Here is a 23,959-nt window from a genome sequence, read left to right on the forward strand (position 1 = left end):
GGTTTTTTCTCGGTCCTGCTTCAGATTCCAGATTCCGGTTAAAATTTTAAAAGTTTAAAAAGTACATGTTTACAGTGGATTTAACTTGATTTATCATTAAAAAAACGCTCGAAAAATTACTTGGCATTGCAAAATTAACAAGTCATTCCGGAATTCCCGGTTTATTTTGCATTCAGATTCCAGTTACTTGAAATTTCATTTCGAATTTCTGTTTACAGATTCCAGGAAAAAAGAATTTCGTAAAAGTATGAAGTACACCTTGTGAAGTGTACTCAGACATCTGAGTACCTTTCTCTTCTAATCATTCACGTCATTCAGGAGGATAGAGAGAGACGGTCCCAATACATAAGGAACACTCTCTCCCCCTCTCTCTCTGAATGACCTTTGTCTCATGACTCTCAAAGAGTCTACACAATTTCCCCCAACACCTTCAAATGTTGAAGAAGAGAGAACTCACTTAGCTTCTGGCTAACACTCTCTCTTCTTCTTTCTTTCTTTTCCCTTCTCAATCTATCATGAGACAGTCTGGCCACGAGAGCGAGATTGTTTCATTCTTTCCTACCATTCTCCACCAGAAGCTGGTATCAAAAGCTTCTCCCCTTTTTTCTCCCCTTTTTCCCTCATTTTCCAATCTCTGGGAAGTTTCATCAAGAACCTTCCTCTTCACCTCACATCCAACCTCTCTGTGAGACTTCACAAGAAGTCCTCACAATTCTCATACCTTATCACCAATCTGGTGAGCTTCTCAAGAAGCTCACATTCTATTGTTTTATTTTTATTGATTAACTCAAATCTCTTTATCTTTTACAATCAGAATAAATGGTTTAATTACCCACGTTTGAGGTATCATTTTCAATTGATTTCACGACAAACGTGACCCCAGGAGTGCGAGCAGAACACCCTTTGTTACATGAAGATTCATTCGGACCCGTTAAGCATCTTTCAGCGGAACGGCATGCCACTTCGCATCTAAACTCTTTGCCCTAAACTTTATCTGACATCGAATCTATCTGTCTCTATCTGCCTCTTTCCATCCACTGGCCTTTTTCTCTCCACCCTCTTCAATAAACAAAAAGACGAGGAGAGGAGGCTTTTGTCGTCTGCGTAACATATGTGTGTATAAAAGCTGCTCTTTTTCTCTATCTCTCTTCCGTACTCTTTTTTCACTTCTCTCTTCTTTTGATTTCATCATTTCTTATTGGAAAATGACGTCTATTTCATTTTCCTCTCCAACAAAAAAAGTTTTCAAGCAATTAAAATTGAATTTTTCAGACAATGTCCGACTCTGAAATGTCCGATGAGAATGAATCTGATGAAGGAGCGGAAGAAAAGCAGGAATTCTCAATTCGACACACTTTCGAGAAACCATTGGAAATGAAAATGGATGACGTTATATCCGCAAATGTCGAGAATCATTTGGGTATTCCATGGTTAGTGCTTTCTTGTATTATTATTTTATTCTTTTTCTGTTTTATTAGCTACAAGCTCGGCACAGTTCTTACAACTGTGCTCCACCGAAATTCCCTTGAAAAGTGTCTATTTTTTCTGAGTCTTCTAATTTCTCACGTTTTTTTCTTTGGTTTCGGTAGAGCGCGGTTGTGAGAAGCGTGCCGTGTTAATATTATCAAGTTGAAAACTGAAGTCATCGTAATTCCGAAATAGTATTTGAACGCTATGTATCATGCATTTCAGGAAGCTCGTTTTGGATAAAACTGGAGAGGACGAGCTGACAATACAGTTGGATTGTCTCAAGCCAGATTGTGCAACCGGGTGGATCATCAACACATGTGTAATAGTAAGCCTTATCAATGCGACAGAGAAAAAGGAACAGGAACAGGATACATTAGACTTTCAATTTACTCATCTCGACCACTTTCTTCCCTTGTATGAATTTAAAAAAGATATAGTAAAGGAAAACTTGACTGATGGAAACATCGTAGTGGAAGTCACCGTCACTATCAATGAACAAGAAACGTTCAAACGCTTGCTAAGAAGTTTCACAAGTGCAGAAGCAGTGGAAACATCGGATGTTACTCTTGTGGCGAAAGGAGTGCAGTTTCATGTCGTGAAGATGGTTAGTTGATCACATCCTTCAAAATCAGTATCTCCAAAATACATTTTACAGTATCTTGCCACTCATTGCGAGTATTTCAAATCAATGTTTTCGGGAAAATTCAGCGAAAAGAAGAAACAAGAGATCGAACTTAAGGATGTTGATCCATATCACCTGCAATGTTTCCTTGAGTTGATTTATGGAGAACTCCCAATTAGTGGTAAGAGTAATACATAGAATACTGGTATTCAACACAGTTTTCAGATCACAACATCTCAGGACTATTTGCTTTAGTGGACATGTTCATTGCTGAATCAGCACGCCGCCGATGTATCAAGTATCTCGAGGAAGAAACACAACTTCCGCTGAGAAAGAGACTTGAACTGTCGTTTAAGTATCAAATGGAAGACTTAAAAGTGGGTAGTTTGACATTGAAAAAAACCTAACATGTGTCAGAAATACCTTTGATTTAAATTTGTTTTTCGCGGTATTTTGGAAAGGCGCTGCGTGCGCCACTGTTTCGAAACCCTACCGCAACCCTAAGATTCGCGTTTGTCAAATGTGGGCCAGAGGCATTTCCGGCGATTCTCTGCTTGTTAATCAGTATAAAATCGCAAATTTCAGCGAATGTTCCTCGAGGATATCAAAACCGCAAATCTACTCGAAAAATGTCTGCCAGATGATCCGGGAGAAATGCCTCACGATCTTCTTACTGCTCTCATGGTGAAGTCAATGGAACTACACCGAACTAGAACAGCTCCGATCTTCAAACCAAAACGTGCCCCGAAAAGAAAGATGGATGATTAACTCTCTTGTGATCCCTCACCTTTTCTATGTCCCTTCTTATCAATATCATCTCAATGTTGTTCGATTTTCAATTAATTCTGTTTTCCACTGTGCAATCTTGTTAACCTATTGTACCAATGATTTACAATCTCACTTCACAAATTTGTTGAATAAATATTTTCCTTAATCATCTTGTCTTTTTTCATAATATTGACATAAAAACCATCATGAACCTTCTCAAGGAAGCATCGCAAGTGGTATGGATCAACATTCTTAAGTTCGATCTCTTGTTTCTTCTTTTCGCTGAATTTTCCGGAAAACATTGATTTGAAATAACTCGTGATCAACTAACCATCTTCACGACACTGCTTCTGCACTTGTGAAACTTCTTAGTTAAAAACAGTCTTTTAATCAAAATAGTATTGTCGTCGTCATTTGTGGCGCATTGTTTACAAACACCGTTAAAATACACACCCCTATCGTTTTAGCGGCCCGACCCCCTTTAAGTCCGAAGAGGATCAGACAAAACAGAGAGGAAAAATACTTGAGACAACAAGAACAAAAAAATGAACGAAGCGAAGTAAAGAATCAAGAAGAGAACCTACTCTAATGACACAGTGGGAGAGGAGACGTCCGTTAGAATGCTATTTTCCCATAGATGACGTCGCGACGTGGATTTGTGTGGTCTGCTAGATTATCTCTCATTGTGTCTTGTAATTAACACGTCACACTGCACAAATAGTGACAAATCGTCAATGTCGTTGTCCACTGCACACAGACCTAACCCAAGACAGCTGTGCTAATTGGTGGAGGCATGCCGAAAGCTTAAATCAAGAAGGGAAGAGGAAATGGATCCCCGAACCTATCAAAATTAAACTCTTGAAAAATATTCAAGGGTGGTCTGGTTGCTCATTGGTGCCAGAAGACGATAATGATGATGTGCTAGTTCTAACAATTTGTTGAAACATTGTCTGTTCCCTTGTTTATGTTATGATTTTAGATGTTTTAGATGTGTTTAATTGTAATTATATGTAGTACACTTTTCAGTTAGCTCGATAGATCATATTGACCTATAATTCAAATCACTTGCATAGAAATTTGATTTATTTGATTTATTTATATAAGCAAACAAAAAAGGTGGCGAAATTTTTGAAAACTCAGGTATTGTTCAAGAACAAAAGGAATAAAAAATGAAAAAACAAATCATTTGAAAGCTTTAGCACATAGTGCGACTTCATTCCCTTTCGATGATTCGAGCCCTGAAAATCCAGTTATCGGGGTATGAGAACTCCCATTGGTCTCTAGAGCAAGGCTCTTCTTTTGGCTCGTAAAGTACTTCCAGTATGTTACCATTTCTTGTTGGAATTGAAGCATATCTGAAAATTCTATGATTTTAACACAATTTTATGAACATATCTTATAGTCATACCGATCTTTCCTCTTCGTTTCCTCCCAGCGTTTTGTCATCATTTGAAATAGAGCATTCACTGGCTTCACTTCTTGTTGGATTCCAATTGAAAAACAACTTCCAACTGATCGGTCATTGTTCCGCCAGTTCTGCACAAGTTCAAAGTAATCCTCAGCAGTAAACTCTGGATCAGAAATAACTAAAGAAATCAAATGATTGGGAAGATTGATGAGAGCTGCAATCATTTCTCGTCGACGGCTCGTATGTTGAATGATTAACTTTTTCGCATTTTGAATAAAAGGATATTCGAGATCGCTTTCTCGATAAACATGTATTTGAATTTCAGCCAGTGATACGCATTCTGGATCAATCATCGAAATAACACCATCATAAGGACCTCTCAAACCACGCGAACTGGAGAGATACTTCATCTTGACCTGGAAACCAACTGGAAGCCTTAGAACTGTCTGAAATGTATCGAGTTGAAATTTCAAAACTTTCAGTGTTGAGCGTCTTCCTCCAAATAAAAACGTGTTCAATCGTTTCACAGCTTCATACAATTTCATTCTATACGGAAGACGATGAATTTGCTTTCCACTCGGAGAGTGAACAGTCAGCTGAATGTAGCATGTATACGGTGGTTCGCGATTGTAGCGACGGCATTCGAAAGGCAAAAAATCAGTCCGTGAATAATCCAAATCTGTTTTTAAACTTTCTACTGGACGCTTCATAGTTGCTTCCAGCCTTAAGAATTCCATCATATCTTCATATCTGTATAAATCCTCTTCAGGATCTTCTTCGATTTTTTCTGGGTTGTTCAGAAGGAATATTGCTTTCTCATAACGGTTGATTTCAGCTTCTAAAGCTCGTTCTCGTCTTAGTGTGTCGTAATGAATTACATCTCTCAAATCTCCCAGCAGAACGTCTCCCGGATTCAAAACTGAATGACCTGGAGAAATTTGGAATCCATATCGATCTATATCATGCTTAGCTCCGCCCTTGTCGTTATCATCCTGAATCAGTTTGGGAACTTCTTCTCCTGAATTGTATTCTCGATAAATTCCAAATCGATAGATGTGATCGTTGACAATGGTCCGAATCTCATCGAGATCTAGATACCTAATTTTGAGAGGCACGACTTTGTCGACGAAACGGATTGATGGTAGTCGATGGGAGATTCGAAATCTAAAAGAAGAATTGAGAAATTGATTTGAAAAAATAAATTACCTAACGTTTGCATCCATATTTAGAAGGACGGCTTTCAAACTTTCATACTGTAGTGGTTTGTGATTCATCTTGCAATCTGAAAAGTGGATTTCTTTAGAAATGTGAATAACTATCTATCAAGCAAGAGAATGCAATCCCCGCAAGACATGGAAAATGACTATGGACAACAGCCACAATAATGGTGGAAGGCTCTGGAGGGGACGCCCCGTTTAGTAAATCTCCTGCAATAATGATGAGAACAAGAACAGATGACAATTATCCCTTGTGTGCAGAAACACCTTCTGTTTAGGGAGAGGTACAATAGAGATTAATAGAGAAAGATGATGTATCGGGGTGTAATCCGTGGGGTAGAGTGTTTATGGATGACAGATTTACGGCCTCCAGCAGTGCCCTATCAATCCACTGCGCACACTACTTCGAGAGGGTTTCTGCAGAAGGCAGTGAGATTTTGAACGTATCTCAATTCTAGAACGAAAATGACGAACGAAATGACGGGCTGCAAAATTTCTTGTTGTGGTTAGTCCCGGAGTCGAAAAAGTGTTTGGGGAAGACTGTTCTGCATATTTAGGTATGGTAACATTTAATGAGTTACAATGATCTGTCGCGCTGTCGGCGCTTTTGATGTGGACATTCGGACATGACGAATATATTTAATGTTAATGAGCGTTTGGTTCAAATTCGCGAGAAATCCCCAAAATCCAAAATCCAATCAAAAATCCAAAGATGTATGAAAGACTCATAGGACTCATAACCAACCCAGACGAATTGGCGGTGTACAGTAATAAAGATTTACGTCTGACACAATAATTGCCCGATTTTTCATGAGATTAGGTGCGATACAAATCATCATTCCCATGAGGGGTCTATTGGCTTATGGCGGTAAATACGTGGAGTGTTATCACCTGTTGTCCGAATAGCATGTAAAAGTCTATGTGGCTTGGACACGCTGTTAGTCAATCCAAGAGGCTCCGCCTTTGAGTAAAGTACACAGTTGAGAGTATACAAAGAGAGAGGCTAATGGGGATTCCTTAGCATTCATACCAAGACTACATGTGTTAGTGGTCAATTCATATTACTATTTTTACTAAATTCTTGTTTCTGATTTTTAATTATTGGACAAAAGTCATCCAAAAACGGTCTTCGACAAACTCCAAGCCGAGAATCCTGAAAGGTTAGTTATTAAAGTTTGTCTCCCCCAAACACTTTTTCGACTCCGGGACAATCCGCAAAGAAACATTTCGTTTGCTGACTAGAATTGAGATACGTTTAAAATATCACGGCCTCCTGCAGAAACCCTCTCAAAGTAGTGTCCGCAGTGGATTGAGGAGGCCGTGAATCTGTCATCCATTAACACTCTACCCCACGGATTACCCCCGATACATTATCTTTCTCTCATAATCTCTAGTGTGTCTCTCCCTAAACAGAAGGTGTTTCTGCACACAAGGGATAATTGTCATCTGTTCTTGTTCTCATCATTATGGCAGGACATTTACTCAACGGGGCGGTGCAATCCTCTCCCTCCAAAACCTTCTATCGTTATTGTGGCTGTTCATAGTCATTTTCCATTTCTTGCCAGGTTTGGAACGTAATTTTTCTTTACATTCTTTCACATTATAGATAGTTATTCACATTTTTAAATAAATTCATTTTCTAGATTGCAAGATGAATCACAAACCACTACAGTATGAAAGTTTGAAAGCCGTGCTTCTATATATGGATGCAAACGTTAGGTAATTTATTTTTTCAAATCAATTTCTCAATTCTTCTTTTAGATTCCGAATCTCCCATCGACTACCATCAATCAGATCCGTCGAAAAAATCGTGCCTCTCAAAATTAGATATCTATATCTCGATGAGTTTCTGACCATTGTCAATGATCACATCTATCGATTTGGAGTTTATCGAGAATACAATTCAGGAGAAGAAGTTCCCAAACTGATTCAGGATGATAACGACAAGGGCGGAGCTCAGCATGATATAGATCGATATGGATTCCAAATTTCTCCAGGTCATTCAGTTTTAGATCCGGGAGACGTTCTGCTGGAAGATTTGAGAGATGTAATTCATTACGACACACCTGAACAAGAACGCGCTTTAGAAGCTGAAGTTAACCGATTTGAGAAAGCAATATTTCTTCTGAACAACCCAGAAGAAGTCGAAGACCCGCCTGAAGAGTATGAAAACGATGATGCAGCGATTGAGGCCTTGATGTTAGCAGATGCCATGAAATTGCCATTGGAAAGTTTAAAAACACATTTGGAATATTCACGGACTGATTTTTTGCCTTTCGAATGCCGTCGCTACAATCGCGAACCACCGTATACATGCTACATCCAGCTGACTGTTGACTCGCCGAGTGGAAAGCGTATTCATCGTCTTCCGTATAGAAAGAAACTGTATGAAGTTGTGAAACGGTTCAACACACTTTTATTTGGTGGAAGACCCTCAACACTGAAAGTGTTCAGATTTCAACTCGAGACATTTCAGACAGTTCTGAGGCTTCCAGTTGGTTTTCAGGTCAATATGAAGTATCTCTCCAGTTCGCGTGGTTTTAGAGGTCCTTACAATGGTGTTATTTCGATGATTGATCCAGCATGCATATCACTGGCTGAAATTCAAATACATGTTTATCGAGAAAGCGATCTCGAATATCCTTTTATTCGAAGTGCGAAAAAGTTAATCATTCAACATACGAGCCGTCGACGAGAAATGATTCCAGCTCTTATTAATCTTCCTAATCATTTGATTTCCTTGGTTTGTACTGATCCAGAGTTTACTGCTGAGGATTACTTTGAACTTGTGCAGAACTGGCGGAACAATGACCGACCAGTTGGAAGTTGTTTTTCAATTGGAATCCAACAAGAAGTGAAGCCAGTGAATGCTCTATTTCAAATGATGACAGAACGCTGGGAGGAAACAAAAAGAAACGATAGGTATGACTAGAAGACATGTTTTTAAAATTGTGTTAAAATCATAGAATTTTCAGATATGCTTCAATTCCAACAAGAAATGGTAACATACTGGAAGTACTTTACGAGCCAAAAGAAGAGCCTCGCTCTAGAGACCAATGGGAGTTCTTATACCCCGATAACTGGATTTTCAGGGCTCGAATCATCGAAAGGGAATGAAGTCGCACTATGTGCTAAAGCTTTCAAATGATTTGCTTTTTCATTCTTTTTATTCCTTCTGTTTTCGAACAATACCACGAAATGAGTTTTCAAAGCTTTCGTTACATTTTTTGTTTACTCAATCAATCAAATAAATAAATCTAATTTTTATGCAAGTGATTTGAAGTGATTGTTTTTTGAAAAAACCATATTGAAAAAATGCGCAGACGGGTTTGAAATATAACAATTTTTTTGTTAACTACTGAAGTCATTGGAGGACAAGATTTAAAAGGTAGTGATACTACATATAATTACAATTAAACACATCTAAAACATCTACAAACATAACATCAACAAGGGAACAGACAATGTTTCAACAAATTGTAAGAACTAGCACACCATCATTATCGTCTTCTGGCACCAATGAGCAACCAGACCACCCTTGAATCTTTTTCAAGAGTTCAATTTTGATGGCTGGCCACTTGTTCGGCGATCCATTCCCTCTTCCCTTCTTGATTTGAGCTTTCGGCATGCCTCCGCCAATTAGTACAGCTGTCTTGGGTTAGGTCAGTGTGCAGAGGACAACGACATTGATGATTTGTCACTATTTGTGCAGTGTGACGTGTTAATTAAAAAACACAATGAGAGATAATCTAGCAGACCACACAAATCCACTTCGCGACGTCATCTATGGGAAACTAGCATTCTAACGGACGTCTCCTCTGTCACTGTATCATTAGAGTAGGTTCTCTTCTTTGTTCTATTTACTTCGCTTTGTTCATTTTTTTTGTTTTTGTTGTTTGTATTTTTCCTCTCTGTTTTGTCTGCTCCTCCTTGGACTTAAAGGGGGTCGGGCAGCTCAAACGACAGGGGTGTGTATTTTGACGTAACGGTGTTTGCACACAATGCGCCACGAATGACGACGACAATACTATTTTGCTTAAAAGACTGTTTATAACATACTTGCAAGCTGAGCCGGCGCGTAGCCCGCTTAAAACGAAATATGATGAGCTGATATATATATACCAAAATGTAGATCTCAACGAGTTCTGCGTCTGTGATCTATTAGGGACCGGATGGCGAATCGGGGATATTTATCAGATCATAAAATTCAGTTTCAACCGTTTCTTCCCGATTAGCATGTATGCTAAAAATAAAAGTTGTGACACTTCTACCTCACTGTAAAAATAAGCAGCATGTAGAGTGTGCCCATTGTGTCACGGATTGTCCGACAATGTTTCCTTTCTGCGTATTTTGCATAGAAAAACTAATAATAAAGCAAAAATAAAGCTAACCTCTTGCGCAGATCTCTGCCAGTCCCAATCCCACCCATCACGTAAAACTGTGACTTCTCTTTTTTATTGATTGTCTCTCTATCCCCTGATTTTTTCCTCTGTGCTGTGTGTTCAACATATTTTTGGCTTGATTTTTCCATTCATGACTATATTCCTCCTTTTAACACTTATTTTCCAGATATCAACATGAATACCCTTCCACTGCAATATCAAAGTCTGAAATCAGTTCTCTTATATATGGATCCAAATGTCAGGTGAGTTTATTAGTTGTTAAAAGCGTTTTTCAAAATAATCTGTTTATACTTTCAGATTTAAAATTTCTCACCGCCTCCCATCCATTAGCTCAACAGATAAAGTGGTGCCTCTGCGAATCGAAAAATTAGATTTAGGAGATCTAACCACGACAGTAAACCAAACTACATACAAATTAGGGATCTATCGAGAATACAAAGAAGGAGAAAAAATAACTTTTAGAACTCAGAGGTACAATGAGTTCGGAGGATTTCCTCGCGATTTCGATCGATTTGGATTTGAAATATTTCCTGGGCACAATGTATTGGATCCTGGAGACGTTTCACTGCCATGCCCATATAGTCTCGTAAGACAAGTAGAAAGGGATACGGTGCATATTGAACGGATGTATAAAACTCGCTTAACGTTTTATGAAGATGTTCTAGAAACTCGTCTGGGATCAGAGAAGATAGAGATTCCTGACGAAGAAGATGATGACGCAATTATGAAGCGGTATTATTTGAGCCTCCCTATTAAGGAACTGGAGAGACATATCGGAGAGATACACGAAGATCTTCAGCCGTTTGAATGTCGTCGGTTCAACCTGAAACCACCATTTGTATGTTACATTATGTTGACAATAACTTCTAAGAGTCACAAACAAGTATCTCGGATACCATACAATATGAAGTTGCATGAAGCCATGAAGGCCTTGAATAGCTTCTTATTTGGAGGAAGACGTCAATCAATTCAAGTCCAGAACTTACAGTTTGCTATCAATGAGACTATTCTGAGACTGCCAATTGGTTTCAAAATTAAATTAGAACAACTCAAAGGATTGAATAATTTGGCAATGCGACATGATGCTATACTGTCAATGCTTGATAAGAAATCCTTCCCTTTAAAGAGTGTCAGCTTCTTTGCGGACGACGAAACAGATTTTCAATTTTTGGATGTGGGGAAAACAACGAGTCTTACAGCGATGGATGTTAACCCAGAGATTGACCTATTCTCTATTCTGAAGACACTTTCCAACCAACGAGTTAACTTGAGTTTTTACGATTCAGATTTTGGAATCGGGGAGTATCTTGGTCTAGTTCAGAGTTGGATAGAAAATGAACGACCGATAGGAACCTGCTATTCGTTCGGAATAGTAGAAGAAAACACGGCACGTCAAATATTGAAACTAGTCAGGGCAAATGTGGAGAGAGCGAAAAGAAGCAAAAGGTATGATTCCTAGATCGATCATCCAGACAACATTTATTTTTCAGATGTGTCTCGATTCCTATCAGGAATTCTGCAAGATTGGAGCTCTATTACATCCCAATGAAATCTCTGAATGACTCGGAGCAAGAGGAATTTATGTGGTTTTATGATTGGGTTCTGAAGATGAGAGTTGTTCGCTTTTAAAAGAGACGTTCTCTCGGCCACGGGGGTTCTAATTAAATTTTTTTTCACTCTTTGACTTCTCTTTTTTCTACACACTTTTTCATCAGAGGTTTGCCTTACATTTCAATATATTAAATCAATAAAGATTTTATCACTTTTACTTATCGTTTTTTGTAAAAGGTGGAATTTTTCGAAAAATCGAATTGAATAATGCAATAAATAATTGCTGAGTATCTTGACAATTTATATAAAACTTTAAATAATTCAGTGCAAAATAATTGTGCTAATTTTAGTTCCTGTATGTTTGTTTGATTACCGAAATGAATTATTTAATTCTAAATCTACAGTACTTTGCAAACAAAGAGCCCATTCATCCATTGCCCACCAATTCTAGTAAAGAAGGCAACGAAGAATAAACTCTGTTTTATTAAAGTTGTATTATTGCCCTAGAAACAAACGTATTATTTGCTATTTGAATTGTCTACTTCCGCTATAGAGTTACATGATTTTTAATGAGCAACATTACAGTATCATTGTCGAATGTTCGCATTTCTAATTTTCACAAAGACCCCAACCAGGTGCAATCGATAATGGCATCAGTCTTGTTAATCTGTTTGCACCGATTCCACTTCATAAGTTTAGCTGGAAATGCAAGTTTCATTTGGAACTCTGTTCAAAAAACTTTTTTTATCTGCCATATCCGAAAATTGCCTTATTTGCTTGAGTTTGAATTTGCTTATTTGCTTATTTGATACGTTCAAAACCTGTCATCCATTCACAACACTCCACCTCCACGGATTACAACCCGATACATCATCTTTCTCTCATAGTCTCTATTGTGTCTCTCCCTAAACATAAGGTCTTTCTGCACACAAGGGATAATTGTCAGTTATCGTGGCTGTTGTCCGTATCGGTAAGCCACCGGCAAATGGATAATATCTTGATTGGCTTTAGTAGTGGTCTTCTACAGAATACTACCAACACCAAGCGAAAACAACTGGAGACGACCGAGAACTTCAGAAACGGAGTCAAATCAAAAGGTAGTTATTTCATGAAGTTAGCTTTTTTCGGAACAGAAATGTTTACATTGATTTATTTCATATATTCATATAAAAAAACCAAAAAGGTAACCAAAAGCTTGGAAAACTCATTTTGTGATAGCGATCAAAAAGAGTAGGAATAGAAAACAATGAAATAGCAAACAATTTGAAAGCTTTAACTTTAGCATAGTGCTATTTCATTCCATTTCAATGATTCGAGCCCTGAAGATCCACTCATCGTGGTATGCGAACTCCCATTGGTCTCTTGAGCGAGGCTCTTCTTTTGGCTCGTAAAGTACTTCCAGTATGTTACCATTTCTTGTTGGAATTGAAGCATATCTGAAAATTCGATGATTTTAACACAATTTTAAAAACATGTCTTCTAGTCATACTGATCGTTCCTTTTTGTTTCCTCCCAGTGTTCTGTCATCATTTGAAACAGTGAATTCACTGGCTCTTCTTGTTGGATTCCAATTGAAAAACAACTTCCAACTGGTCGGTCATTGTTCCGCCAGTTCTGCACAAGTTCAAAGTAATTCTCCGCAGTAAACTCTGGATCAGAAATAATCAGAGAAATCAAATGATTAGGAAGATTGATGAGAGCTGGAATCATTTCTCGTCGACGGCTCGTATTTTGAATGATTAACTTTTTCGCACTTCGAATAAAAGGATATTCGAGATCACTTTCTCGATAAACATGTATTTGAATTTCAGCCAGTGATACGCATTCTGGATCAATCATCGAAATAACACCATCGTAAGGTCCTGTCAAACCAAAAATACTGGAGAGGTACTTCATCTCGACCTTGAAACCAGCCTCAGAACTGTACTAGATGTATCGAGTTGAAATCTCATCACAGCCAGTGTTGATCGTCTTCCTCCAAATAAAATTGTGTTGAACCGTTTCACAACTTCATACAATTTCATTCTATATGGAAGACGATGAATTTGCTTGCCACTCGGAGCGTGAACAGTCAGCTGAATGTAGCATGTATACGGTGGTTCGCGATTGTAACGACGGCATTCGAAAGGCAAGAAATCAATCCGTGAATAATCCAAATGTGTTTTTAAACTTTCTACTGGACGCTTCATGGCTTCTTCTAACATCAAGGCCTCAATCGCTGCATCATCGTTTTCATACTCTTCAGGCGGGTCTTCGATTTCTTCTGGGTTGTTCAGAAGAAATATTGCTTTCTCATAACGGTTGATTTCAGCTTCTAAAGCGCGTTCTCGTCCGGGTGTGTCGTACTGAACTTTATCTCTCAAGTCTCCCAGCAGAACGTCTCCCGGATCCAAAACTGAATGACCTGGAGAAATTTGGAATCCATATCGATCTAAATCATGCTGAACTCCGCCCTTGTCGTTATCATCCTGAATCAGTTTGGGAACTTCTTCTCCTGAATTGTATTCTCGATAAATTCCAAATCGATGGATGTGATCGTTGACAATGGTCCGAAACTCATCGAGATTTAGATACCTAATTTTGAGAGGCACGATTTTTTCGACGGATCGGATTGATGGTAGTCGATGAGAGATTCGGAATCTAAAAGTAGAATTGAGAAATTGAAAGAGAACTTTGAAAATTTCACTAAAGTACCTAACGTTTGCATCCATATATAGAAGGACGGCTTTCGAACTTTCATACTGTAGTGGTTTGTGATTCATCTTGCAATCTGAAAAGTGGATTTCTTTAGTAGTTCGAAGAAATATCTACTGTGCAAGACAATGCCAAAAAAAGTTTGTTAAAGAGCGCTTATGAACTAATACACTTCCAAACACCACAAGACATGGACAATGACTATGGACAACAGCCACAATAACGGTAGAAGGTTCTGGAGGGGAGGAGGATTAGACCGACCAATGGAGAAAATCCCTGCCATAACAAGAACAGGTGGTAATTATCCCTTGTGGGCAGAATCAAGAAGCACCATATGTTTAGGCGGAGACACTATAGAGATTATGAGAGAAAAATGATGTATCGGTGTAATACGTGTCAATGGATGACAGATATGAAGAACTTATCTCAAATCTAGATCGAATCTCCATTTTTGATAGTGACCGACTGAGAACGAAGAGAAGAAACATAGACAAACCGTACTGTGTGCACAGATGGAGAGGAGATTACATCTACTCTAACGAAGACTGTCTGATGGATTGTGCGGAAGAGAGGGTGACGTGACGTGGAAAACGTATTCTAATGACACCTTTTGATGAATGTAGGCAATGGATGGATAGGCTCTCTGTGAACAAAGCACTATAGGGTTAAAAGATTCAGATTTATTTCGGTAATCAGACAAACATACAGGACTTAAAATTAGCAGAATGGTAGGTAAGTATTTTGCACTGAAATGCTTTCTTATTATTTTACTGGGCAATTTTCAATTTCATAATCCAATTCAATTTTTCGTAAAACTCAATCTGCTCCATGTTCTGAAGATCCTTTACTGGAAAGTAGAATACTTCCAGTCTGGTGTCAAACGCAGTGGGAACTGAGATGTACCTGAAAAACAAACTCTGATTGTCACTTCTACTCTTCATGAAAATCAAACCTGTCCGAAACTTCCGATCCTTCCACTTGTGATCTGATCATTTCAAGATGTTCAATTGCTGCTTCTTCCTTTTTGATTCCAAAAGAGAAACATGATCCAACTGGTCGCTCATTCTCAATCCATTCCGAAACCCACTCGAAACATTCCTGTACTGAAACATCTCTCCAATCACATTTGAAAAAAATTCTCCAATTGAAAAGAGTCGCCAACACCCAGAAATCATCGGTCGGCAATAAGCCAACATACAAAATTCTTGCGTTTTGGATCCACGGGAGATCGAAATCTTCAGCGACAGCTAAATCCATATGAAGACGGTCTAATGGGAATGATGATGGGTCTAACATTGAACAAATAGCTCTGTCCCGGTTAGTAATGTCATCAAAGTTCTTGACTTGTTTTGTTGAAATTCGAAATCCAATCGGTAGTCTTAAAGTTGTTCGCTGATATGATAGATTAAACGTTTGAACTTTGATTACAGAACGTCTTCCTCCAAATAAGAAAGTATTTAAACGTTTTACAGCCACGTAATGCTTCATTTCGTATGGATATCTTTGTGTTTGTTTATTTCCTTCTGATTTTATTGTGAGTTGGAGATGACATACATACGGAACTTTGAAGTTTTTACGCCGACGTTCGTATGGTTGAAGACACGTGCTGTATAAATCAATACTATCTTCGAGATTCTCGACAGATTTTTCGATAAAACGATTGTATCTATCATGTGGTATTTCTGGGTTGAGTTTGGCAGCTAATGCTTCTTCATTACGTTGCAGATAATACTTATACTCTCGTTCCCTCCGAGCTCGACTATCATCCATTGATTCCTGAGTCACATCAGTTTTTATTTGGAGTGCCACATCTCCAGGTTCCACTACAAAATAACCGGATGAAAAAAAGAATCCGTATTGATCCAAATCACCAAAAACTCCGCCTTTTTCGTTGGAATTCTGAATAGCTTTTGGAACTTTTTCTCCGGGATTGTATTCTTGAAAGAGTCCAATCAGGTATTCAGTGTCGTTTATTTTGGTGGAATGCGAGGTTAATTCTAAACTTTCAATTCGAAGCGGAACTATTTTTTCGGTTAAACGAATGGATGGGAGGCGGTGACCAAGTTTGAATCTGCAAGAATTTTTGAAACTGGTGGAAAATGATGCAATCTGCTTACCTAACATTTGGTTCCATGTAGAGCAAAACTGCTTTCAGACTCTCATACTGCAGGGGGATTTCATTCATTTTGATACCTGAAAAAATAAGGGTTATATCAAGCAAAACCGAAAATGTTTTCTCAATAGAAACCGAAACGAGCGATACAAAAGAGATACCTCGAAAGTAGAAAAAGGTTAAAAAAAAGTCTCCCATAATGACTGTCGATATTAATCTGAGAAATGAGTAATGAGGCGTCTGTAAAAAGGCCGTAGAAGGCAGTATGTGTACAAAACAAATACAATTGGTCTTTTACTCGGTGTACATCATATTGATCCCTCGCATGATGGATGTAACGAGGTCAGGCCACCCTGGACATAGGAGAATTAGAGTGAAGTCTTGCAGTTCCGTAGAATAGCTGTGTAGCAAGACACGACGGACATGGTTTTGAGAAAGGTTATGAATAGAAGGTCGGAGAGATGACGAGACGACGTTGGGAAATTATTTTTGTGCGCGTAGTCTTTTGGAACGCGCTAATCTAGTTGAGAGTGTGCAAAGACGCGGTACAGCTGGTGTAGATCAGGGTTGAGCGAAATTCCGCCTTCCGCCATTTTAAAATTTTTATTTCGGTCTCCGCCTTCCTCTCAACTCTAGTGTGGATTAGGGTAGACATAGTCATAATGCAGAAGGAATTTTTAATAATGGTAAATATGAATACCACTAGAGTACGTGGAATATCAGTAATCTTTATTAATTAAAAAAATTATATTTAGGCCAAACTTCTGATGGAACCCAAAAAGCGTGTATAAAAAGGAGAAGTCACAGAATGAAAAAACAGGTTGCTGTGTGCTAATAAAATCAAAAACCATCACTTGATGGGAAGCGGCCTCATTTAAAAACGAACAACTCTCATCTTAAGAACCCAATCACAATAATACATAAACTCCTCTTTTTCCGAGTCATTCAGAGATTTCATTGGGATGTAATAGAGCTCCAATCTTGCAGAATTCCTGATAGGAATCGAGACACATCTGAAAAATGAACCATAAGTTGTCAGAATTCTAGAAAATGATACCTTTTGCTTCTTTTCGCTCCCTCCACATTTGCCCTGACTAGTTTCAATATTTGACGTGCTGTGTCTTCTTCCTCTATTCCAAATGAGTAGCAGGTACCAATCGGTCGTTCATTTTCTATCCAACTCTGAACTAGACCAAGATACTCCCCGATTCCAAAATCTGAATCGTAAAAACTCAAGTTAACTCGTTGGTTGGAAAGTGTTTTCAGAATAGAAAATAAGTCAATCTCTGGGTTAACATCCATCGCTGTAAAACTCTTTGTTTTCCCCATATCCGAAAATTGAAAATCTGGTTCGTCGTCCGCAAAGAAGCTGACACTCTTTAATGGGAAGGATTTTTTATCAAGCATTGAAATTATAGCATCGTGTCGCATTGTCAAATTATTCAATCCTTTGAGTTCTTCTGTTTCAACTTTGAAACCAACTGGTAGTCTCAGAATAGTTCCGTTGATGGAGAACTGTAATTTCTGGACTTGAATTGATTGACGTCTTCCTCCAAATAAGAAGCTGTTCAAGTCCTTCATGGCTTCATGCAACTTCATATTGTATGGCATCAGGGAGATTTCTTTGTGACTCTTTGAAGTTATTGTAAACATAATGTAACATACAAACGGTGGTTTCAGGTTGAACCGACGACATTCAAACGGCTGAAGATCTTCGTATATCTCTCCGATATGTCTCTCCAGTTCCTCTATTGGAAGGCTCATGTAATAATGCTCCAAGATTGTGTCTTCACCCTCTCCTTCAGAAATCTCTACATTTTCTGATCCCAGACGAGTTTTTAGAACATTCTGATAAAACTTTAAACGAGTTCGATGCATCCGTTCAATATGCACCGTATCCCTTTCTACTTGACTCACGAGATTATATGGACATGGCAATGAGACATCTCCAGGATTCAATGCATTGTGCCCAGGGAATATTTCGAATCCAAATCGATCGAAATCGCGAGGAAATCCTCCGAAATCGTTGTACCTCTGGGCTCTCCAAGGTATTTTTTCTCCTTTTTTGTACTCTCGATAGATGCCTAACTTGTATGTAGTTTGGTTTACTGTCGTGGTTAGATCTCCGAGATCTAATTCTTCGATTCGCAGAGGCACCACCTTTTCTGTTGAGCTAATGGGTGGAAGGCGGTGAGAAATTATAAATCTGAAAGTATAACAGATTGTTTTGAAAAACGTTTTTTTAAAAACTAATAAACTCACCTGACATTTGGATCCATATGCAAGAGAACTGCTTTCAGACTTTGATATTGTAGTGGAAGGGTATTCATGTTGATATCTGAAAAATAAGTGTTAAAAGGACATGAATGGGAAAAGGGACATTTGAAATCCGTCTGAATGTACATAAGTCAGATTGAGAGCAACATTGCCAAACATAGAGGATGGGATAGAGAGACAAGCAATTCGAAAAAGAGAAGTGACTATTTTTTTGCCATTTTCCGGACATGCATATCTTGTCCCTCGGTACGTTTACAACTGTGTGAATAGCATACACTATAGACCAGAGCTGTGCGGAAGTAAAATTTTTTGAAAAGGAAGAAGGAAGAAGGAAGAAGGAAGTGAAATTTTCAAAAAGGAAGAAGGAAGAAGGAATAAAAAAGTGAAAAAAGCCCGGAAGAAGGAAGAAGGAAGTCGAAGGAAGGAATTCCGCACAGCTCTGCTATAGACCTATACACACTACTAAAGAAGTTGGGTTCCGAACCGGGAAATCGGAAGTTAATTTTGAAAATGACAGATTTGAGGAAACTTTTTTCTAGTCATCTCTGAAAACGAATTTTGATGTTGTTTCCTATAAAATTCCGTCAAAAACCACCAAAATTCCGCCGTCGAAAATTACAAAATTTTAGTAAACTTTTCAACAGAAGAAGGAACAAGGAAGAAGGAAGTAAAATGTTTGAAAAGGAAGAGGGAAGAAGGAAGAAGGAAGTAAATTTTTCAAAAGGGAAGAAGGAAGAAGGAATAAAAAAGTGAAAAAAGCCCGGAAGAAGGAAGAAGGAAGTCGAAGGAAGGAATTCCGCACAGCTCTGCTATAGACCTATACACACTACTACCCCATAGCCTCTACCTATACACACTACTTTTTTCGGAGGGTGTCTCCGCTGGTTGACGAAAAAAGTGAGTAGACCAAGCCATAGGTCTTTCCCCTCCCTGCGGTCGCGGAGCGAAAATCGAAAAATTTATTCCAATTTTTTTTGCGTAAAAGTGAGCGTCATTCAAAAAATTTAACTCCCTACCAGAGCTGTGCGGAAGTAAAATTTTCAAAAAAGGAAGTCGGAAGAAGGAAGAATCAACGAAAATTTTCAAAAAGGAAGAAGGAAGTGAAAAAAAGCCCGGAAGAAAGGAGAAGGAAGTTGGGTCCGAACCCGGAAGTCTGAAGTTAATTTTGAAAATGACAAATTTGAGGAAAACTTTTTGTAGTCATCTCTGAAAGCGAATTTTGGCGTTGTTTTGCATACAAAATTCCATTAAAAACCACCAAAATTCCGCTGAAATTCCGTCGAAAATTACAACATTTTGGGAACTTTCACGGAAGTCGGAAGTGGCGAACAATTTCAACGGAAGAAGGAAAAAGGAAGGAGGAAGAAGGAAGAAGGAATAACATTTTAAAAAAGGAAGAAGGAAAAAGGAAGAAGGAAGTGAAAAAATGCCCGGAAGAAGGAAGAAGGAATTCCGCAGAGCTCTGCTCCCTACGTTTTAAGCCCGCGATTTGGCTGAGCGGCAACTCAACCTGCCATTTCGAGTGCAAACGCGCTTCACTAGACTTCCGGTTTCGCGGGAAAATAAGTTGAACTCATATGGACTAAAAGCTGTCGATTGGACCAACCCCCCTTCAAATCCACGATAAATCAGACAAAACAGGGACGAAGAGTGCTTGTGATCCAGACTAGCAACGGACAACAAAAAGATGAACAACGCGAAATACAAGCCGACATAGAATAAAGAAGAGAACCTAGTCTAATGACACAGTGAGAGAGGAGTTAGAATTCTAGTTTCCCATAGATGACGTCGTGACGTGGATTTGTGTGGTCTGCTGATTATCTCTCATTGTGTCTTGCAATTAACACGTCACACTGCACAAATAGTGACAAACCGTCAATGTCGTTGTCCACAGCACACAGACCTAACCCAAGAGACTAATTGGCAGAGGCATTTGCTCGTCTTTTTTATTGATTTATTATTTTTTTTTATTATGGTTATTCTTGTATTAGACCCCCATTCATTTTGCTCTGTCTATCCATTGTCTTGCACCTCTGGCACCCTCATCCTCCATAAGCTATGTCTGTCTGTCTGTAGGCCCGCCCCCTACAGACAGAGCTTCTTCCCCTTCCCTTTCCCCCACATCACTTCCGCCTTCCAGTCCGTCATGACTAAACGGACGTTTGTTTCTTCTATTATACTTTTTTCACCCTTATTTGTTTTACTCTTGTTTATTGTCTTACACAAAAGGTTTAATTACCCAAGTTGATTCATGTGCTGATGATTCAGTACTAGAAAACCAGTACTGTAGAGTAATAACAGTGCCTTGCTTGGCCATACTCGAGTTGTGACTGCTCTTTGAGCAAAGCACTTTAATGGCCCCTCACAAAATAAGATCCCCAGCAGCAACTGGTGGCCCAACCGAAGCCGGTAATTACCACTATATCACTCCAGGCTCGTCACACCACACGTATTCTACCACCATCGTCGCTAAGATGTTCTTGGTAACGCCCTGGGAATATTTTATTTTGAAAAAAAGACTTGGCATTGCAAGTTTAACAAATCATTCCGGATCCCAGATTCCGTGTTCCGTGTCTCCTGGCATTTCGTACAACTATCAAGCACACCTTGTGAAGATTTTATCGGACCCGTTAAGAATGTTTTAACGGAACGGCATCTCACTTCGCATCTAAACTCTTTGCCCTAAACTTTATCTGACATTGAGTCAATCTATGTCTATGAAAAGTTGATCTTTTCTCTATCTTTCGTTCTTTCCCTTTTCTTTCACTTCTCTTTTCTTTTGATTTTATCATTGCTTATTAGGAATACAGTGTGCATTTCATTTTCTTTTTTAAAAAATGTTTAAAAAAATTAAAAATTGAAATCTTCAGACAATGTCCGACTCTGAAATGTCTGATGAGGAGATGTCTGATGAGGAGATATCAGATGAGGAGATATCTGATGAGGAGATATCTGACGAGGAGATATCTGATGAAGTTGTAAAGGCGGAGCAGGAATTCACAATTCGACACACTTTCGAGAAACCATTGGAAATGAAACAGGATGAAGTTATATCCGGAAATGTCGAGAATCATTTGGGTATTCCATGGTTAGTGTTTTCTTTGAAATGTACTCTCATTTTATTACTTTTCTGTTTTACTAGCTACACTCATATAGAGTCTCTAAACCTTTTTCCTCCAAAATATTGGAAAGTATTGACTATTTTCAAGCTAAATATTAAAACCTTCCTAATTCCTGAATTGTATTTAAATGTTATGTATCAATGATTTCAGGAAGCTCGATTTGGAAAACACTGAAGAGGACGATCTGACTATTACCTTGAATTGTCTCAAACCAGATTGTGCATCCGGATGGATCATCAACACATATGTGATAGTAAACCTTTGCAATGCGACTAAGAAAAATAAACTGGATGCATGCGATGTCGAATTTACTCATCTCGATCCCTCGGATCCATTGTGTGACGTTGGAAAAGATATAGTAAAGGAAAACTTGATTGATGGAAACATCGTAGTGGAAGTCACCGTCACTATCGATGAACAAGAAACGTTCAAACGCTTGCTAAGAAGTTTCACAAGTGCAGAAGCAGTTGAAACATCGGATGTCACGCTTGTGGCGAAAGGAGTGAAGTTTCATGTCGTGAAGATGGTTAGTTGATCACATCCTTCAAAATCAGTGTCTCCGAAATATATTTTACAGTATCTTGCCACTCATTGCGAGTATTTCAAATCAATGTTTTTGGGAAAATTCAGCGAAAAGAAGAAACAAGAGATCGAACTTAAGGATGTTGATCCATACCACTTGCAATGCTTCCTTGAGTTGATTTATGGAGAACTACCAATTAATGGTAAGGGTGATACATATAATACTGGTATTCAACACTGTTTTCAGAACTCAACATCTCAGGACTCTTTGCTTTAGTGGACATGTTCATTGCTAAATCAGCACGCCGCCGATGTATCAAGTACCTCGAGAAAGCAAAAAAACTTTCGTTGAGTGACAAACTCGACCTGTCGTTTGAGTATCGATTGGAAGACTTGAAAGTGGGTAGTTGGACATTGAAAAAAACTAAACATGTGTCAGAAACTTTTTTGATTTGAATTTGTTTTTCGTGGGATTTTGGAAGGCGCTGAGGGTGCCACAGTGCTAAAACCCTACCGTAACCCTAAGATTCGCTTTTATCAGTAAAGGGTAAAAGGCATTTCCGGCGATCCTATGCATGCTAAACAGTTTCAAATAGTCGAATTTCAGCCAATGTTTCTGGCGGAAATCAAAACCGCAGATCAACTCGAAGAAGTTCTACCGGATGATCCGGAAGAATTGGATCACGATCTTCTTGCTGCTCTCATGGTGAAGTCAATGGAACTGCACAAAACTAGAACAGCTCCAATCTTCAAGCCAAAACGTGCCCCGAAAAGAAAACTGAACGATTAACACTCTTGTCTTTGCTCTATGTCACATCTTATCAATCTCATTTCAATGTTTTCTGTTTTCCTACTGTGCAATCTTGCTAACCTACTGTTTCCATGATATTCAGTTTACAAACTTGTTCAATAAATGTTTTCTTCAACCATCTTATTGTGCTTACTGCAGCGGATTGTTTCGAGAATGATTCAAGAATGGATTAAGAATGATTGCCGTGTAGGACAACCCTATTCATTCAGAGTAATAGTTTCATTGTACATCATTATTTTTCGATTTCAGATTTGTTTCAATGCGTACCCCGGATAATTCAAGGCTGGAAGTTTTCTATGTACCAATCAAGAGCAGTAACGACCAAATTATTTACGGATACAGTTCCAAGTGGATACAGTTTCAAGTGGATACTCAAGATTCGAGCCGTTCAATTCTAAATGGAAAAGAAAAAAGAAACAACATTACTTTTTTGTTCAATTGTTATGTTTCGTTTAACTGTTTTCAATGTTTTCAAGAAATAACTCTGAAAAAGTTTATTGCGTTTCCTTTAACTAACAATAAACTTCTCGAAATCTTCACTCAGAAATTCAACTTTTCGTACAGAATTCTCTTAAAAGATGTTAATCTCAGAAGTGAGAAAAGTGGCTTCTGTAAAGAGGTGGAAGGCAGTCTGTGTACACAGCAAATACAACTGAATTGGATCTTCACTCGATATACATAATGTTGATTCCTCATTTGAGGGATGTAACGTGGTCGGGCCACCCAGGGCTCCTCGGAGTGCTAAGAGACTTGGAGTAGAGTCTTGCAGTTTTATGGAGTAATAATGAAGCCAGACACGATATACATGATTTTTTGTCGGGTAAAGGACTGGCAAATTATTGCTGTGCGCGCAGTCTTATGGGAGGCGCTAATCTAATTGAGCGTGCTAAGACGCGGTACAGATGGTGTAGATCAGCGTTGAGCAAAATTTTGCCTTCCGTCACTTTTTCCCTTCCGCCTTCGCCTTCCGCCAATGTTTAG

At 38.6% G+C, this 23,959-nt stretch overlaps 7 protein-coding genes across 7 annotated transcripts; 3 read left to right on the forward strand and 4 right to left on the reverse strand.

Moving 5' to 3' along the window:
* Positions 1-1,275: 1,275 nt before the first annotated feature.
* GCK72_007477 (uncharacterized protein) lies at positions 1,276-2,860 on the forward strand (the record flags this gene model as incomplete). Its single annotated transcript, XM_053726236.1, has 5 exons — positions 1,276-1,430; positions 1,693-2,074; positions 2,126-2,273; positions 2,318-2,469; positions 2,678-2,860. 5 exons carry the CDS (start codon positions 1,276-1,278, stop codon positions 2,858-2,860), a joined length of 1,020 nt encoding a protein of 339 aa, XP_053590430.1.
* A 1,213-nt stretch (positions 2,861-4,073) lies between these two features.
* Positions 4,074-5,542, reverse strand: GCK72_007478 (uncharacterized protein; the record flags this gene model as incomplete). The annotated part of the gene is made up of 3 exons (XM_053726237.1): positions 4,074-4,215; positions 4,269-5,432; positions 5,475-5,542. 3 exons carry the CDS (start codon positions 5,540-5,542, stop codon positions 4,074-4,076), a joined length of 1,374 nt encoding a protein of 457 aa, XP_053590431.1.
* Positions 5,543-7,136: 1,594 nt separating this feature from the next.
* Positions 7,137-8,602, forward strand: GCK72_007479 (uncharacterized protein; the record flags this gene model as incomplete). The annotated part of the gene is made up of 3 exons (XM_053726238.1): positions 7,137-7,204; positions 7,247-8,407; positions 8,461-8,602. The coding sequence occupies 3 exons, from the start codon at positions 7,137-7,139 to the stop codon at positions 8,600-8,602; spliced, it is 1,371 nt and encodes a 456-aa protein (XP_053590432.1).
* A 1,460-nt stretch (positions 8,603-10,062) lies between these two features.
* Positions 10,063-11,517, forward strand: GCK72_007480 (uncharacterized protein; the record flags this gene model as incomplete). Its single annotated transcript, XM_053726239.1, has 3 exons — positions 10,063-10,130; positions 10,186-11,334; positions 11,379-11,517. 3 exons carry the CDS (start codon positions 10,063-10,065, stop codon positions 11,515-11,517), a joined length of 1,356 nt encoding a protein of 451 aa, XP_053590433.1.
* Positions 11,518-12,733: 1,216 nt separating this feature from the next.
* On the reverse strand, positions 12,734-14,201 carry GCK72_007481 (uncharacterized protein; the record flags this gene model as incomplete). The annotated part of the gene is made up of 4 exons (XM_053726240.1): positions 12,734-12,875; positions 12,929-13,360; positions 13,456-14,079; positions 14,134-14,201. 4 exons carry the CDS (start codon positions 14,199-14,201, stop codon positions 12,734-12,736), a joined length of 1,266 nt encoding a protein of 421 aa, XP_053590434.1.
* Positions 14,202-14,900: 699 nt separating this feature from the next.
* GCK72_007482 (uncharacterized protein) lies at positions 14,901-16,318 on the reverse strand (the record flags this gene model as incomplete). Its single annotated transcript, XM_053726241.1, has 3 exons — positions 14,901-15,036; positions 15,086-16,204; positions 16,251-16,318. 3 exons carry the CDS (start codon positions 16,316-16,318, stop codon positions 14,901-14,903), a joined length of 1,323 nt encoding a protein of 440 aa, XP_053590435.1.
* Positions 16,319-17,120: 802 nt separating this feature from the next.
* Positions 17,121-18,576, reverse strand: GCK72_007483 (uncharacterized protein; the record flags this gene model as incomplete). The annotated part of the gene is made up of 3 exons (XM_003100043.2): positions 17,121-17,259; positions 17,304-18,452; positions 18,509-18,576. The coding sequence occupies 3 exons, from the start codon at positions 18,574-18,576 to the stop codon at positions 17,121-17,123; spliced, it is 1,356 nt and encodes a 451-aa protein (XP_003100091.2).
* Between the last annotated feature and the right edge of the window lie 5,383 nt (positions 18,577-23,959).

This window comes from Caenorhabditis remanei, chromosome II (genome assembly GCF_010183535.1).
Source record: "Caenorhabditis remanei strain PX506 chromosome II, whole genome shotgun sequence".
Classification (NCBI taxonomy): domain Eukaryota; kingdom Metazoa; phylum Nematoda; class Chromadorea; order Rhabditida; family Rhabditidae; genus Caenorhabditis; species Caenorhabditis remanei.